Here is a 17,599-nt window from a genome sequence, read left to right as displayed (position 1 = left end):
CCGGCGGCGGCGTCCCTGGGCCATGGCGGCCCCGGTGCGGCCCCGGCCGCGGTGCTGCTCGGTGCTCACGGCTCTGTCCCTGGCGCTGCTGCCGCTGCCGCCGGTGTCTGCGGGGCCTCGGGACCCGCTGCTGGCGCTGCCGCCGGTGTCTGCGGGGCCTCGGGACCCGCTGCTGGCGGTGGCGCCGCGCTGGGGCTGGCGGAACGTGTCCTGCCCCGTGTGCCGGGCGCTGTTCGGGGCGCTGGACGTGGCGCTGCAGGTGGGGAGGAGCGGGGATGGGGACGGGACGGGAACGGGGACGGGAACAGAAACGGGAACCAGAAGGGGAACGGGACAGGGGGACTGGAACCGGGACACCGGGTCAAGGGCACCGGCACCGGGACAAGGGGGCAGCTGCGGGGCCACCGGGTCCGAGACGGGACCAACAGGGGCGGCACCGGGACTGGGACAGGGTCAGGAGCGGGGCGGGGACAGTGGGACCGGGGACACTGGGACCGGGGACACCGGAATGGGGACAGGGACGGGACACAAACTGGGGACGGCGGCACCGGGTCTGGGGTCAGCGACAGGGACTGGAACGGGGGCACCGGAAGCGGGACGGGGACGGGGGCGGGGACAGGGGCGGGCAGGGCTGGACGGGACCGGAATGGGGACAGGGGCAGGGCGGGGGCACCAGGGCGGGGGACAGGGGTGGGAATGGGACGGGGACAGAGCGGAGCTCCGGGACCGGCGGGGGACGGAGACACGGACACGGGGGGGGACAGACGGGACGGGATGGGCGGGGCTTCGGTGGGAGGTGGGGCAGGGACGGGTCCGGACGAGCCGGGACCTCGTGACGGGGCCGGGACGCTGACTTGTGACAGGCACGGGACAGGGATGGGGATAGGGACTGGAACAGGGACGGGACAGGGATGGGGACAGGGACGGGACAGGGATGGGACAGGGACGGGACAGGGATGGGGACAGGGACGGGACAGGGACGGGACAGGGATGGGGACAGGGATGGGGACAGGGACAGAGGGGATGGGAACAGGAGCAGGGAGGGGGCACCGACAGCGGGGATACTGGTATAGGGGCAGAGACGGGGATGGAGCAGGGACACTAGGGCCGGGACAGGGACATTGGGATCCGGACAGGGGCAGACAGGATGGGGAGGGATGGATCAGGAGCCAGGACAGGGCTGGAGCACATCGTGGATTGTGACAGGCACAGGACCGGGATGGGCATGGGAATGGGATGGGGACGGGGACGGGGACGGGGACAGCTCCACACAGAGGGATGGTGCCAGGTCAGACACAGGCTCCTTCCCCAGAACGGGAACTGGGGCCACAGGAATTGAAGTCCCCCAGCACTGGGGTTCCAAGCCAAGGGGCTCGTGGTGGCCGTGGCTGTGTTGGGTGCTGGCATCGACTGGGTGGTGACATGCCCTGAGTGATGGCATCCTGTAGGTGATGACATCCCGCAGGTGATGGCATCCGTTGGGTGATGGCATCCGCTGGGTGATGGCATCCGTTGGGTGATGCAGTCTGGTGACCGGTCGGGTGTTCCCGCAGCTGGAGCCCACGGTGTCACGCGTCGGGCACGTGGCGTCGCGGCTGTGCCAGGACCTGCGCCTGGCACGTGCCGAGGTTTGCCGCGAGGCCGTGCAGCTCTTCCAGCGGGACGTGGTGTCGGCCTGGGCGCGCTCGGTGCTGCGTCCGGCCGAGGCCTGCGGGCTGCTGCTGGGGCCGCGCTGCGGACACTGGGACATCCTGGGCGACTGGAACGTGTCCCTACCGGACACCCCGAAGCCGCCGGTGCGGCCGCCGCAGCCGCCGGCCCCGGGCGCTCCCCGCGAGCGCATCCTGTTCCTCACGGACCTGCACTGGGACCGGCTGTACGCGCCCGGCAGCGCCGCCGCCTGCCCCGACCCGCTCTGCTGCCGCGGGGCCGCTCGTCCCGGAGCCCCCGGCGCCGGCTTCTGGGGGGAGTACGGGAAGTGCGACCTCCCCCTGCACACCATAGAGCTGCTGCTGGAGCAGCTCCCGGCGGCCGCGCCCGTGGCCGCCGTCTACTGGACCGGGGACATCCCCGCGCACGACGTGTGGCAGCAGAGCCGAAGGGACCAGCTGCGGGCCCTCGGCACCGTCACCGCGGCGCTGCGGCGGCGGCTCGGCGCCCTGCCCGTCTTCCCGGCCGTGGGCAACCACGAGGCCACGCCGGTCAACGCCTTCCCCCCCCCGTACGTCCGGGGCAACCAGTCCGCAGCCTGGCTCTACGATGCCATGGCCCGGGAATGGCAGCAGTGGCTGAGCCCTGACGCGCTCCAGACCCTGCGGTGGGACACGGGATGGGATGGGGATGGGGATGGGGTTGGGGATGGGGATGGGATGGGGATGGGGATGGGATGGGGATGGGGATGGGGATGGGGATGGGTTTGGGGATGGGGTTGGGGATGGGGATGGGGATGGGATGGGGATGGGGATGGGGATGGGGATGGGGATGGGGATGGGGATGGGGATGGGTTTGGGGATGGGGTTGGGGATGGGATGGGGATGGGGATGGGGATGGGATGGGGATGGGGATGGGGATGGGGATGGGGATGGGGTGGGGATGGGATGGGGTTGGGATGGGGTTGGGGATGGGGATGGGGAGGGGGATGGGATGGGGTTGGGGATGGGGATGGGGAGGGGGATGGGATGGGGTTGGGGATGGGGATGGGGTTGGGGATGGGGTTGGGGATGGGATGGGGTTGGGGATGGGGATGGGGAGGGGGATGGGATGGGGTTGGGGATGGGGATGGGGTTGGGGATGGGGTTGGGGATGGGGTTGGGGATGGGGATGGAGATGGGGATGGGATGGGGTTGGGGATGGGGATGGGATGGGGATGGGATGGGGATGGGGAGGGGGATGGGGATGGGGATGGGGGGGGGTGAGACGGGGGCACCACAGCGACCTGGGCTGGGGGATTCCAGGCGGGGGGGACTGGGGGTCATGGGGCTGGAGTAGTTGGGTCTGGGCGTGCAAGGGTGAGTCCTACTCTTGGGAGAGGTGAGGGTCCTGGGCTGGGGGGGATTGTGGGGTTCAGTGGGGAGACTCTGAGGTGGGAGGGCACAGAGCAGCTTCCATGCTGAGGTGGGCAAACGGGGTCCCAGGTTAACAGGGTCTTGGAGGGCTCAGGTTGGGCACAGAGGGGTCACTGTGGGGCAGGGGGGTCACTGTGGATCAGGGGGGTCACTGTGGGACAGGGGGGTCACTGTGGATCGGGGGGGTCACTGTGGGGCAGGGGGGTCACTGTGGATCAGGGGGGGTCATTGTGGGGCAGGGGGATCTCTGTGGATCAGGGGGGTCACTGTGGATCGGGGGGGTCACTGTGGGGCAGGGGGATCTCTGTGGATCAGGGGGGGTCATTGTGGGGCAGGGGGCTCCCCGCTCACGTCCCACTGTTCCCCCAGGGCCGGGGGGTTCTACACGGCCCAGGTCTGGCCAGGGCTGCGTGTGGTGTCCCTCAACATGAACTTCTGCTCCCAAGCCAACTTCTGGCTTCTCATCAACGCCACGGACCCCGCGGGGCAGCTCCAGTGGCTCGTGGGGGTCCTTGCAGCTGCTGAGCGCGCAGGGGACAAGGTTGGGACGGGGATGGGCACTGGGGGGGTCCCTGTCCGCAGCGGGTCCCGGCACCCCCCGGCTCCCCTCTCCTTGCCATAGGTGCACATCATCGGGCACATCCCTCCAGGCCATTGTCTGCGGAGCTGGAGCTGGAACTACTACCGCATCGTCAGCAGGTGGGGGGGGGCTGTGCTGGGGGTCCAGGCACTGCTGTGGGGTCCCTGTGTGTCACACACATCGTGGTGCAGGTTCGAGGGCACCATTGCAGGACAGTTCTTCGGCCACACACACGTGGATGAGTTTGAGCTGTTCTACGACGAGGAGACGCTGACGCGGCCGGTGTCCATTGCCTTCATAGCCCCGAGTGTCACCACCTACATCAACCTCAACCCCGGTGGGTGCCAAACCCTCAACACACCCCCATGGTGCCGCCACGTGATCATGGACATACCTTGATACTGACCATGACCCTGACTTGGGATGGCTTTTGGCCATCATGGTTACCTTGATTATAGCCATGACCTTGACCAGGACCATTGGCCATGACCATTGCCATTACCTTTGCTATAACCATTACCTTGACAATGTTCGTTACCTTGACCATCGTGCCCATTGGCCACGACCTTGAGCATGATCATTACCTTGACCGTGCCCACTACATTTGGCCCTGACCATGCCAATGCCCATGTCTCTGCCCACAGGCTACCGCGTGTACGTGGTGGACGGCTCCTACCCCGGCAGCTCCCATGCGGTGCTGGACCACGAGACCTTCATCCTGAACCTGACGGAGGCCAACGCGCCGGGGGCTGTGCCGCGCTGGCAGCTCCTGTACCGTGCACGTGAGACCTACGGGCTGCCCAGCGCCTTCCCGGCCGACTGGGACCGGCTGCTCCGGCGCTTCCAGGACGATGAGCGGCTCTTCCAGCGCTTCTGGTTCCTGCTGCACAAGGGTCACCCTCCGCGGGCACCGTGTGGCACCGGCTGCAAGGCTGCATTGCTCTGCGCCCTGCGCTCCGGCCGCTCCGATGACCCTGCCCTGTGCCGGCCCCTGCGTCCCACACTGCCCTTCGCACGCATCCAGCAGCTCTGGCGCCAGCGGCGGCTCTGCTGAGCACCAGCATGGAGGACACAGGACATGGGGTGTGGGGTGCAGCCCATGGGATACAGGACACAAAACATGGGGCTCTGCTGGGTGCTGGGACATGGGGTGTGCGGTGCGGCCCATGGGATACAGGACATGGGGTGTGGGGTGCGGCCCATGGGATACAGGACACAGGACATGGTGCTCTGCTGGGTGCTGGGACATGGGGTGTGGGGTGTGGCCCATGGGATACAGGACATGGCGTGTGGGGTGCAGCCTATGGCATACAGAACACACGACATGGGGCTCTGCTGAGCTCCAGCATCCAGACATGAGATGCAGGATGTGGGATGCAAGACATGGGGCTCTGCTGAGCTCCAGCATCCAGACATGAGATGCAGGATGTGGGATGCAAGACATGGGGCTCTGCTGAGCTCCAGCATCCAGACATGAGATGCAGGATGTGGGATGCAAGACACGGGACATGGGGCTCTGCTGAGTGCTGGGACTGGGCACCAGGGCATGCGACATGGGACGCCCCATCAATAAAGGTGTGACAGACCCAGCACCTCCTCATCAGCATCCACCTCATCCTTCTCTGCATCCCACATCCATCCTCAAGTTCATCCTCATTGTCCTCATCCCCAACAGGCCACAGGATGTCCCATCTCCCTCCCAGTGACATGGATACCAGTACCAGTGTGGTGCAGAAGTGACACCAGTACAGGCACCGGGAAGGATTGTTCCGGCTGGCGCACTCCAGGATGGAGCAGGATGGGACAGTGCAGCAGCACAGCACAGTGTGGTGTGGCACAGGGCAGCACAGTGGGTGTGTGGTGCAGCAGCACCGCGTGGCATGGACAGATTGGCGCAGGGTGGCACAGAATGGCACAGCATATTACAGCATGAGGTCGTGTGTGTGGCACAGGGCAGCAGGCAGTGAGGGAGCAGTGCAGTGCGGCACAGCTCCACATGGCACTGACAGCTCTGGTGTGGCACAGAAGGGACAGAGCAGCACGGGACATTGTGACAGGGCACAGATGGGACAGATGGCACAGCACCAGCAGCAGGACACAGCACAGCACCAGCAGCAGGACACAGCACCAGCACAGCACCAGCAGCAGGACACAGCACAGCAGCAGGGCACAGCACCAGCAGCAGGACACAGCACAGCAGCAGGACACAGCACAGCACCAGCAGCAGCAGCACAGGGCAGGACACACAGAGCAGGACACGCTCTATCCTGGGGCAATCCCATGGTCCATCACAGACACACACGGTAAATCACGCTCTAACATCGGTGGTGTTGTGCATGGCACAGCCTGCTCGGTACAGCTCGGTACAGTCCGGTACAGCCCCGCACAGCCGGGTACAGCCCCGCACAGCCCCTCACAGCCCTGTACAGCCCCGCACAGCCCTTCACAAGCAGGTACAGCCCTGCACAGCCCCTCACAGCCCTGCACAGGCCCACACAGCCCCGCGCAGCCCCGCACAGCTCGGTACAGCCCCTCACAGCCCTGCACAGCCCCGCACAGCTGGGTACAGTCCGGTACAGCCCCGCACAGCCCAGCCTGGCACAGCAGAGCCCCCACAGTCCGGTTGGGGCCGCTGTGTGCGGGGCTCACCCCGCAGTGCTGCCGGTGCAGCCCCGGTGTTCGGGTGTAGCTCAGCAGCGCTCAGCTCGCTGGGGTTGTGCTGTGCCTCGTGCTCTGCAGCGGGAGCGGCACCGGGAGCCGGAGCAGCAGAGACCTGGACAGGGAATGGGAAAAGGACATGGACAGGGATGGGACAGGAATGGGGACGGGGATGGAGAAAGGGACAGGGATGGGGATGGGGACAAGGACAGGAACCGGGACAGGGACAGGGGCTGGACCCAACCCATCCAGAGGCCGCTCTGCAGCTCAGCCGGTCCCTGGCACAGAACCAGGGCTCACCGGGGGCCGGGCAGGGCCAGAGCCGCTCAGGGGTGTGGGGCCATGGATCGGGCACCGCAGCAGGAGCAGGTCCATCCCCCAGAGCTCCAGGTTCTCCATGCACTGGTCCCAGACCCACATCACTGATGTCACGTTGTGACCTCCATCACCTCCATCACCTCCATCATCACCACCATCTCCATCATCTTCATCATCGCCATCACCTCCATCATCTTCATCACTGCCGTCATCTCCATCCACTGCTCCATTCACTGAACTGCTCGTCTTAGTCCACACGTGTGGGAACACACAGCACAGACCATCCCAGTGCAGCAGCCCAGGGCACCACAGTGCAGCCCAGTGCAGCCCCGTGTAACCCAGTGCAGCCCAGTGCTGCCCTCTGCAGCCCAGTACAACCCCGTGCAGCCCAGTACAGCCTGGGGGGTCCTTCTATGGTCACCCCAGTACAGGGCCTGCACCCCCGGCTTCACCCCAGTGACACCCAGTGAAGGTGGAGACCCCCCTGCACTGCCCCACACAGACCTCCCAGCCCCATATCCCCCCTGCCATGGGGCTGGCACTGCTGGGGGTACTTCCAGAATACTTTATTTTGTACATAGAGTTTGTCAGCGTGCGGCCGCCCCACAGAGCCCCATAGAGACCCACAGAGCCCCACCAAGCCCCATAGAGCCCCACCGACCCCATAGAGCCCCACATGGACCCACCAGGCCCCACTCGGCCCCATAGGGCTTCACCAAGCCCCATCAGGACCCACAGAACCCCGCCGTGGGGCAGCAGGCACGTGTGGTCGCCCCATACCTGGGGCTCAAGCCACGGGGGGCAGCTCCCATGGGGCAACCCACAGCCGCCCCTCAGCCCCCAGCAGCGGCTCCCTCAGCCCCCCCAGGTCCCCCAGCTGTGGGGCTGCAGCCCTGCTGTGGGGTAGGAGGAGGGGCACAACCATGGACCAAGGATAAAGTGCACGTGAAGGCCGGGGCGGCATCTGTGGGGCAGCCCCAGCCAGTGCCATGGGGCAGCCCCAGCCTGCACCATGGGGTGGCCCCAGCCCGTGCCATGGGGTGGCCCCAGCCTGTGCCGCGGTGCTACTGCAGGTAGCGATAGGCCTTGAAGCAATGGTTGCCCGAATCAGCCACCACGACGTGGCCATCGGAGGTGAGGGCCAAGCCCTGCGGCCCATACAGAGGATCTGCTGCTGTGTTGATGTAGGACAGGAAGGAGCCCGAGGAGTCAAAGACCTGCGGGGACAGGGACAGGCCCCAGTGCCCCCAGTGTCTGAAGTGTCCCCACGGCTCAGGCAAACCCCATCTCCATGGGCACCCCTGCCATGGGGTCCTGGACCGTGTTCCTGATGTGAGGAGCCCACTCTGGGGCCACAAACCCCATCCCTGGATGGGCTGAAGGATGGGATGAGGATAGGGATGAGGCTGGGATGGGGGTGATGGGATGAGGATAGGGATGAGGCTGGGATGGAGGTGATGGGATGAGGACAGGGATGAAGCTGGGATGGAGGTGATGGGATGAGGATAGGGATGAGGCTGGGATGGGGGTGATGGGATGAGCACAGGGATGAAGCTGGGATGGGGTTGATGGGATGAGCACAGGGATGAAGCTGGGATGGAGGTGATGGGATGAGGACAGGGATGAGGCTGGGATGGGGGTGATGGGATGAGCACAGGGGTGAAGCTGGGATGGAGGTGATGGGATGAGGACAGGGATGAGGCTGGGATGGGGGTGATGGGATGAGCACAGGGATGCAGGTGAGTATGGGGCCACGGGGTCAGTACCTGGATGCGGCTGTTGCCCCAATCGGCCACGATGATGTTGCCATTGGCGTCCACGGCCACCCCAGTGGGGGCGTTGAACTGGCCATTGCCCTCCCCGTGAGAGCCGAACTTGAACAGGAACTCACCATCTGCGTTGTAAACCTGCGGGGGGGTCAATGCCAGGCACCGGCACCGCACATGGGACACAGGACACGGCACCGGCACACAGGACACGGGATGCAGGATGTGTGACACAGGATACAGGACACAGCACATGGGACATGGGATATGGCACACAGTGCAGAGGACGCATCACACACGACGTGGCACACAGGACATGGGACACGGAACATGGCATGCGGCACACGGCATGCAAGGCATGGGACATAGGACACCAGGCATGGCACATGGCACACAGGACACCATTACTCACCTTCACAGAGTGGTTGTGGAAGTCGGTCACCACAATCTCATTCTTGTTGTTGACAGCCACAAAGTGGGGCCCTGGGGGGACAGGGACAGTGAACACCATGGGCAGCCAGGGGCAGTCGGGGAGGACATAGCAAAACCCAGTGACCCAACAGAGCCCAAACCTGAGCCTGGAACCCAAAACAGCCCAAACCCAGAACCACAAACAGAACCTAAACCATGAATCCAAATCCCAAATCACAGCCCAGAACCTGACTCTGACCCTGAGACCTGAACCACAACTGGAACCCTGCCCAGAACCACCAAGAGCCTGAGCCCAGACACTGAATCTAGAGCTCAGAACTCAAACCTGGACCCTGAGCCCAGCTGCAGCCCCTGGCCCTGCCCCATGCCCTGATACTGTCTGGGGCTGTCCAGAGCACATGGTGAGGGGCACATGGTGATGGACATGTGGTGATGGACACTTGGGGATGGACACGAGGTGACGGACACATGGAGATGGACACGTGAGGATGGACACGTGGGGATGGACACGTGGGGATGGACACTTGGAGATGTACACCTGGGGATGGACACATGGAGATGGACACTTGGGGATGGACACTTGAGGATGGACACATGGAGATGGGCACTTGGGGATGGACACATGGTGATGGACACATGGAGATGGACACGTGGGGATGGACACTTGAGGATGGACACTTGGGGATGGACATGCACTGAGGTGAGGAGCACAGCATGGCTGTGGCTCATACCTGCGAACTGCCGCTCGGCTGTGCCGCGGCTGCCGAACTTGGTGACCAGTTTGCCGTTGGACTGGAAGATGAAGACGCAACAGGCCTTGTTGTCCACCACGATGATGTGCCCATTGCGATCCACAGCAACGCCCTTGGGCCCCATCAGCCGCCCAGCACCCAGCTTGGTCTGGGACAGGAAGAGGGCAGGAGTCAGGGTCAGTGTGGGGCTGTGTCCCCCTCACTGCTGTGTCCCCCTCACTGCTGTGTCCCCCTCACTGCTGTGTCCCCCCCTCACCTCACCTTGAACTTGCCCTCGGGGGAGAAGATGCTGACCCAGCGGTTGTCGTAGTCGGCGATGATGATGTCCCCGTTCATGTCGACAGTGACACCGGTGGGGCGCTGGAGCTGACCAGGGGAGCGGCCCCGCACCCCAAAGCGCAGCCGGAACTGACCCTCATTGGAAAACACCTTTTGGGGGTCCCCAGGGGAGGGTTAAGTGGGTCAGGGACACATGGAGGGGCCGGGGCTGTAGTGGGTCCTACCTGCACACACTGGTTATTGCTGTCGGCCACCACGATGCGGCCGCTGGAAGAAGTGGAGATGCCCTGGAGGTTGGTGAACTCACCCTTCTCCCGGCCTCGGCTTCCTGCAGGCGGGGGAGCCACGGGAGTCAATGGGGGTCAATGGGCATCAATGGGCTCAAGGAAGGTCAAGGGGGTTCAAAGGGGTTGAGGGGAATCAATGGGAGTCAGTGGGCATCAACAGGCATCAAGAAGGGTCAAGAGGAGTCAACAGAGATCAGGAGGTCAGTGGGATCAACAGGGTTCATTGGACATCAACTGAGGTCAATGGAGATCAAGGAAGGTTAATGGGAGTCAGTGGGGTCATGGGGCTCAACGGGAGGTCAAGGGTGGTCAGTAGAGGTCAATGAGACATCAGTGGGGCCAACAGAGATCAAGAGAGGTCAGTGGGTGTCAGTGGGAATCAATGGCAGTCAATAGAGGTCAAAGAGGGTCAAGTGAAGGTCGAGGGAGGTTAAGGAGGGTCAAGTGAAGGTCGAGGGAGGTTAAGGAGGGTTGGCGGGGGTCAACAGAGATCAAGAGAGGTCAATGGGCATCAATAGGGGCCAATGGGCATCAGTGGGTGTTACTGGGGGTCAATGGGCATTAATAGCTGTCAATAGTTGTCAATGGGTGTCAATAGGTGTCTGGTGGGGGGGTCAAAGGCAGTCAATGGTGGTCAATGTCAGTCAATGTTGTTCAGTGGGTGTCAATGTCAGTCACTGTTGTTCAGTGGGTGTCAATGTCAGTCACTGTTGGTCAGTGGGTGTCAATGTCAGTCACTGTTGGTCAGTGGGTGTCAATGTCAGTCACTGTTGGTCAATGTCAGTCAATGTTGTTCAGTGGATGTCAATGTCAGTCACTGTTGGTCAGTGTCAGTCACGGGGCCCCACCGGCGCTCACCCACACGGAAGATGAGCTCGTCCTCAATGGGGTTCTCCTTCTTCTTGCCGGTGCTGTACATGCTGGAGGGCCTGCGCACGGCCTTCTGCCGGATGTGCCCCCCGCTGCTGGGGGACTTCACACGGCGCTTGACGTCGTCGGGTGACGGTGGCACGTCGGAGGCCTTGACCGCGCGGGCGCGGAAGGGGCTGCCGCGGATGGGCTGCCCGTAGAGCAGGATGGAGAGCAGGAAGTCGCCCTCGGCACGCGGCGTGTACAGCAGCTCGTAGGTGCCGTTCTTGTTGTCCTGCACCTCGGCCTCGGCCGCGGCCCCGTCCGGTGCCGTCACCTGGAAGCGGAGCCGGGCGCTGCCGCTGCGCACCAGCTCACCGTCCTTGTCCTTGGTGGTGACGCTGAGGGAGGCGGGCTGCCCCACCACGGCGTGCCGCAGCCCCTCGCCCGTGGCCACCGTGTGGTGCGCGGTGGCGCTGGTGGTGACCAGCGCGCCCAGGTTGAGGATGGATTTGCGCAGCCCGTCCGTCTCCACCAGGTAGTCGAGCTGCGCGTTCTGCTGCGGGTGCTCGGGGAAGTCGCGCGCCGCCAGGTCCCGCAGCCGCTCGCTCATCTGCTTCTGCACCAGCAGCACCTCGGGGGCTGTGCCGTGGCGCAGAGCCTGCTCCGTGAACGCGCAGCTGCTCAGGATGCTCTCCTGGCCCCGGCGCAGAGCCTCCAGCTGCGCCTGCAGCACCTGCGGGACCAGCGCGTCACTGCAGGGCAGGGGCACGGGGACATGGGGAGAGAGGGACATGGGGGCATGGGGTAAGGGCATATGGGACATGGGGGCTTGGGGATATGAAGGCATGGGGCCACAGCAGTGCAGGGTATGGTAACATGGGGGCTTGGCAGCACAGGGCCATGCAGCACAGGGGGACAGTTGTGCAGGGACATGTGGTGTGGCAGCACAGCAATGCAGGGACCTGTGGCACAGGGGCTTGGTGGCACGGGAACAGGCAGCATGAGAGCACAGCAGTGCAGGGGCACAGGGGCACACCAGCATGCAGGCTTGGCACTGTGGGAGCATGGACACTGGCAGCACCCCCAGTGCAGCCCCCCATGCAGCTCCCCCGTGCCCCCCCCCCGCACCCGGTGCTTGGCCCCACAAGCGGCCTCCAGGTCGCGCAGGAGCAGCCCCCGTCGCTGCCGCAGAGCAGCCTCCAGCTCCTCGAAGGTGCCCCCGATCTCGGCCGCGGCCTCGTCCCGGCGCTGCAGCAGCTGTTGGCTGATGTCCGACACCAGTGCCGCGGCCGCCGCCAGCTGCGGGAGCCTGCGGGGACAGCGGGAGCCGGGGTGAGAAACACAGCGGGACCTCAAACACAGCGGGACCCCAAACACAGCAGGACCCCAAACACAGCGGGACCCAAACACAGCGGGACCCCAAACACAGCGGGACAACAAACACACTGAGACCCCAAACACAGCGGGACCTCAAACACAGCGGGACCCCAAACACAGGGGGACCCCAAACCCACGGGGACCCCAAACACAGCGGGACCCCAAACACACCGGGACCCCAAACCCACTGAGACCCCAAACAGCGGGACAACAAACACAGCGGGACCCCAAACACACCGGACCCCAACCCCCAAACCCCCAAAACCCCCCGGGTGCCCCAAACCTCCAAACCCACCAGCACCTCCAAGCGCCCAAGGCACCGAACCACCGGATCTCCCGGACCCCCCAAACCCACCTGATCCCGGACCCCCCAAACCCTCCAGGACCCCAAACCCAGCGGCATTCACAACCCCTGAACCCACCGGTACCCCAGGACCCCCCGTACCCCCCGGCCCCCCCCGGCCCCGGCCGTGCCTGCTGCGGACGGCGTCGAGCTGTCTCTGCAGCGCCGCCTTGTGGTGCTCGACGGCGTCGCGCAGGGGCGCGGTGCCGTGCTCCCGGTGCTCGCCCTCGGTGCACTCGCGGCACACCGCGGTCTCGCACGGCTCACAGTAAAACTCCATCACCTGCGGGAGGGGAACGGCGCTGACCCCATGAGCCCCCACAGCCCCCATGAGCTCTGCCAGGTCCCCACAGCCCCCCTGAGCTCTGCCAGGTCCCCACAGCCCCCCTGACCCGGCTCTGATCCCTGCAGGCCCCACACCCCTCCAAGCCCCCCCGGACCCATACAAACCCCCCTGGACCCCTACAGCACCCAGAGCCCCCGCAGACACCCCCCCAGATCCCCTACATGAGCCCCCCAATCCCTCCAGCATCCCCAGAACCCCTCAGCCGCCCCCAGTCCCCATGGCCCCCCCCCCGGCCTCTATGGCCCCTTCTCCCCTCCTGGACCCCCAAAGCTCCCCCTTGAACCCCTGCAGACCCCTCCAGCTGCCCCTGGGCCTCCCCCTGCCCCCCCAGTGTCCCCGGTGCCACCTCTCCGTGGTGGTTGGGGCAGCAGAGCGGGGGTGCAGAGCCGGTGCCCAGGGGACCGGAGCCGGGAGCCGGACCCGGTGTGGTGCTGTCGGGGTCCCGCTGCAGAACCTCCATCAGGTTGGTGATGAAGAAGTTGTTCTGCAGCGCGGGCACCCCCCGCTCCGGCAGGATCGAGGTCTGGCGGCACACGGGGCACGAGAGGGACAGGCTCTGAGCGGGGATGTAGTTCTGGAGGCACCTGCATGGACAGACAGACACACACACAGGGATGTAGTTCTGCAGGCACCTGCATGGACAGACAGACACACACACAGGGATGTAGTTCTGGAGGCACCTGCATGGACAGACAGACAGACACACAGGGATGTAGTTCTGGAGGCACCTGCATGGACAGACAGACACACACACAGGGATGTAGTTCTGCAGGCACCTGCATGGACAGACAGACACACAGGGATGTAGTTCTGGAGGCACCTGCATGGACAGACAGACACACACACAGGGATGTAGTTCTGCAGGCAGACAGACACACAGAGATGTAGTTCTGCAGGCAGACAGACAGACAGACACACAGTGATGTAGTTCTGCAAGCAGACAGACAGACAGACACACAGGGATGTAGTTTTGCAGACAGACAGACAGACGGGATCAGGGCCATGTGGGAGGAGCAGAGGGATGAGGCTGAAGGACAGATGGACATCGGGATGGATGGATGGACAGGCGGATGCAGCTCTGCAATGGGGATGGATGGACAGACAGACAGATGTGGGTCAGGATCCACAGGACGGGTGGATGGGGAGGGGTCAGGGCACACAGGGACAGACAGACAGAAGGGATGGGGTGCTCGGGGCAGCAGCAGGGGGTGGGGCTGGCAGCAGGATGGACAGATGGACAGGAGGGATCCCACTGCCTGTGGAGCAGGAGCAGAGGGATGGAGCCAGAGGCACAGACGGACGGATGGACAGACAGGAAGGATGCAGCTCTGCAGGCACCTGCCAGGGACAGACGGACGGACAGCAGGGATCAGGGTGTGCGGGACAGCAACTGAGGGATGGGGGGATGGATGGATGGATGGACAGACGGACAGACGGATGGGGGGATGGATGGAGGATGGATGGAGGGATGGATGGATGGATGGATGGGCAGACAGATGGAGGGATGGATGGACAGACGGATGGAGGGATGGACGGAGGATTGATGGAGGGATGGATGGACAGAGGGAGCGATGGATGGATGGACAAATGAAGGAGGGAGGGACAAATGGATGGATGGATGGAGGGAGGGAGGGATGAAGGGATGGATGGATAATGGATGATGGAGGGATGGATAGAGGGACAAATGGAGGGATGGATGGATGGAGGGAGGGATGAAGGGATGGAGGGATGGGTGGATAATGGATGACGGAGGGATGGCCAGGGCAGGAGCAGAGGGGTGGACAGTGGCACAGGGGGATGCAGCTCTGCAGGCACCTGGGCAGGTACAGGCAGGCGGACGGACAGACGGGGGGCAGGGCTGTGGGGACAGAGGGCCCAGGGGCTATGTTGTGGCATAGCGGGGTGCGGGCAGACAGTGGGACTGGGGGCAGGAGGGGAGGGCAGGGGGGGCCAGGCTGGGCTTGGGTTCAGGGTGTCTGAGTGTCTCTGGGTCATTGCACTGAGCCTGCAACAGGGACAGGACCCCCAAACCCCCCCAACACCGGGCTCAGGAACAGGCTCCCATGTGAGCAGGGCCCCACATTAGTGGGGAACAGGGGGGCTCAGAACTGAGGAGGTTCTGGGGGTGCAGTGCAGTGTGTGCAGTGAGGGCACAGTGCCCAAAGGGGCTGCAGGAAACCTGCAGAGGGGCTTGGGACAAGGGCCTGGAGGGCCAGGCCAAGGGGAATGGCTTGAACCTGCCCAAGAGAGGGGAGACTGAGCTGAGCTCTGAGGCAGAAGCTGTTCCCTGGGAGGGTGCTGAGGCGCTGGCACAGGGTGCCCAGAGAAGCTGTGGCTGCCCCATCCCTGGCAGTGCTCAAGGCCAGGTTGGACACAGGGGCTTGGAGCAGCTGCTCCAGTGGAAGGGGTCCCTGCCTGTGGCAGGGGTTGGAGCTGGAGGAGCTTTAAGGTCCCTTCCAACACAAGCTGGGATTCTGGGATTCTATGCAGTGCAGTGGGTGCAGTGCAGTGGGGTGCAGTGGGTGCAGTGCAGTGGGGTGCAGTGGGTGCAGTGCAGTGGGGTGCAGTGGGTGCAGTGCAGTGGGTGCAGTGCATTGGGGCACAGTGGGTGCAGTGCAGTGGGTGCAGTGCAGTGGGGTGCAGTAGCCCCAGCTCATTTCCTGCAGCAGGGACAGGCAGAGAACGCTGCAGGGATGCAGTGCAGTGCCATGTGGATGCAGAGAGGTGCAGTGGGTCACAGAGGGGTGCAGTGCAGGAGCAGTATGGGTGCAGTGTGGGGCCCAGAGTGTACAGGAGCCCCCAGCTTCCCCCTGCAGGAGCTGGGGGGGCACAACAGGGCCGGGAGCAGCTGAAGGCATGAGTGGGGGGATGCAGTGGGGGCAGCACAGCCCAGGGAAGCAGGGGGAGCAGAGGGTCCCAGTGGGGTGCAGTGGGGCTGCAGGGGGTTCCTATGGGGCCCGGGGGGCTCACCTCTCGCAGAAGGTGTGCAGGCAGGGCAGCACCTTGGGGTTGCGGTACCGGTCCAGGCAGATGCTGCACACCAGGAACTGTTGGTCGATCTGCCGCACCACGGGGCTGGCGCCGGCCTCGCGTGTGGCCATGGCGGCGGCAGCGGCCCCACGGCGGCCCCACGGCGTCAGCCTGCAGGGACGGGCAGTGGGCACCCCACAAACCCCACAGCCCCCAGCCCCACTCACCCCTGGCCCCCATGCTCGGGGGGCTCCCCCTTAGCCCCGCCGTGCCCACAGCCTAGCGCAGCCCCACATGTCCCCATGACCCCCAGCTCTGCCCTGCACAATGCATTGGGGTGAGCAGCATCCTTATCCCCCCCCTGCCCCATGGCGCCTGCTGCAGGCCCCATGGCACCTACCCCACAGCCCCATGGACCCACTACCTCACCCATGGCACCAACCCCCTTGTCCTACAGCACCCACCCCCTTGCCTACCATACGGCATCCCCTGTCTGCCCCACGGCGCACACCCTTCGCCCCACGGCACCCGCCCCTTCTCCTACGGCACCCACTGCCTGCCCCACAGCATCCCCGCCTGCCCCACAGCACCCACCCCTTTACCCTACAGCCCGCACTGCCTGCCCTATGGCACACATCCTCCCCCACAGCATCATACCCCTCCCCTGACAGCCCCACACCCCCTACCCCTCCACACACCCCCCCCAGCCCCACACCAGCCCCACTGCGGCCGCTCGGCGACTCAGGCCCGGACCCAGCCCCGCCCCGGCCGCCATTATGGGACCGGCTCTGAGGTGCTGGGGGGGGGGACATAGACACACACACAGCGCCCCACATCTCCCCATAGCGCCCCACAGCCCGTGCCCATTGCCAGCCCCACAGAGGGCACTCACCCCACACGCAGCCCCCAGCGCGCTGCGGCCCCCGGCGCATCCCGAACGCGGCAGGGATGGGCAGGGGAGGCCGGGACGTACCATGGAGGAGCGGGGGGGGAACACTCGCTTTGTCCCCTCATTTACTACACGGGATCTCCCCCTCCGGTGACCCACAACTTGGGGGGCAGACGCGACGCTTGCGTCGCGTCTGCCCCCCAAGTTGTAGGTCACCGGAGGGGGAGATCCCGTGGAAAGTGTGGGGCGAGAAGCGCATCCCCCCCCCTCGCACACAAATGGTCGCGCCCAGTGCCTCCGCAGCCCCACCGCATCCCGCGGTACCCGCCCGTCGCCACGGCAACAGCATCCCCCAAAAGATGGGATGCGGGAAGAGGGATGGGGACGGGATGGGAGCGATGGGGAGGGGAGGAGATGGTGTGGGGTGAAGGCAGGAGGAGAAGGGGATGTGGGGGGCACATGGGGTCATGGCTGCAATGGGGACCATAGGAGGACATAGTGGAGCCACTGGGGTCCCAATGTGTGACCCCCCCAGTGTGTGATCCCATAGTGAGGGGGTCCCTGCACATACAGTGATGAGCAGCAGATGTGGGGCACAGGACTCCTGATCTCCCTGTCCATGCTGACAGCTCCGGCCCTGCCTCACACGCTGCCATCCTGGGCTCATCTGGGCACTCCTGGGTAT

The 17,599-nt window shown here is 64.8% G+C and overlaps 2 protein-coding genes across 3 annotated transcripts; one reads left to right on the top strand and one right to left on the bottom strand.

The window, feature by feature from the left end:
• The first annotated feature begins 11 nt into the window (after positions 1 to 11).
• SMPD1 (sphingomyelin phosphodiesterase 1) lies at positions 12 to 5,217 on the top strand. Of its 2 annotated transcripts, XM_034060199.1 has the most exons (7): positions 12 to 259; positions 1,554 to 2,317; positions 3,435 to 3,606; positions 3,688 to 3,764; positions 3,837 to 3,982; positions 4,290 to 4,723; positions 4,826 to 5,217. In XM_034060199.1, exons 1-6 carry the CDS (start codon positions 23 to 25, stop codon positions 4,697 to 4,699), a joined length of 1,806 nt encoding a protein of 601 aa, XP_033916090.1. In that variant the 5' UTR covers positions 12 to 22; the 3' UTR covers positions 4,700 to 4,723; positions 4,826 to 5,217. The 2 variants fall into 2 exon arrangements, with proteins under 2 accessions (XP_033916090.1, XP_033916089.1); XM_034060198.1 differs by having other exon boundaries at positions 4,290 to 5,217.
• Positions 5,218 to 7,281: 2,064 nt separating this feature from the next.
• On the bottom strand, positions 7,282 to 16,970 carry TRIM3 (tripartite motif containing 3). Its single transcript, XM_034073251.1, has 12 exons — positions 16,918 to 16,970; positions 16,026 to 16,196; positions 13,402 to 13,639; positions 12,841 to 12,992; positions 12,118 to 12,298; positions 10,996 to 11,722; positions 10,075 to 10,178; positions 9,833 to 10,000; positions 9,551 to 9,719; positions 8,800 to 8,870; positions 8,388 to 8,528; positions 7,282 to 7,838 (listed from the first exon to the last, which is right to left on the bottom strand). The coding sequence occupies exons 2-12, from the start codon at positions 16,154 to 16,156 to the stop codon at positions 7,686 to 7,688; spliced, it is 2,235 nt and encodes a 744-aa protein (XP_033929142.1). The 5' UTR covers positions 16,157 to 16,196; positions 16,918 to 16,970; the 3' UTR covers positions 7,282 to 7,685.
• Between the last annotated feature and the right edge of the window lie 629 nt (positions 16,971 to 17,599).

The sequence above is a fragment of the Melopsittacus undulatus genome, chromosome 2 (assembly GCF_012275295.1).
Source record: "Melopsittacus undulatus isolate bMelUnd1 chromosome 2, bMelUnd1.mat.Z, whole genome shotgun sequence".
Taxonomy (NCBI): domain Eukaryota; kingdom Metazoa; phylum Chordata; class Aves; order Psittaciformes; family Psittaculidae; genus Melopsittacus; species Melopsittacus undulatus.
This window is presented reverse-complemented; position numbering and strand designations above follow the sequence as displayed.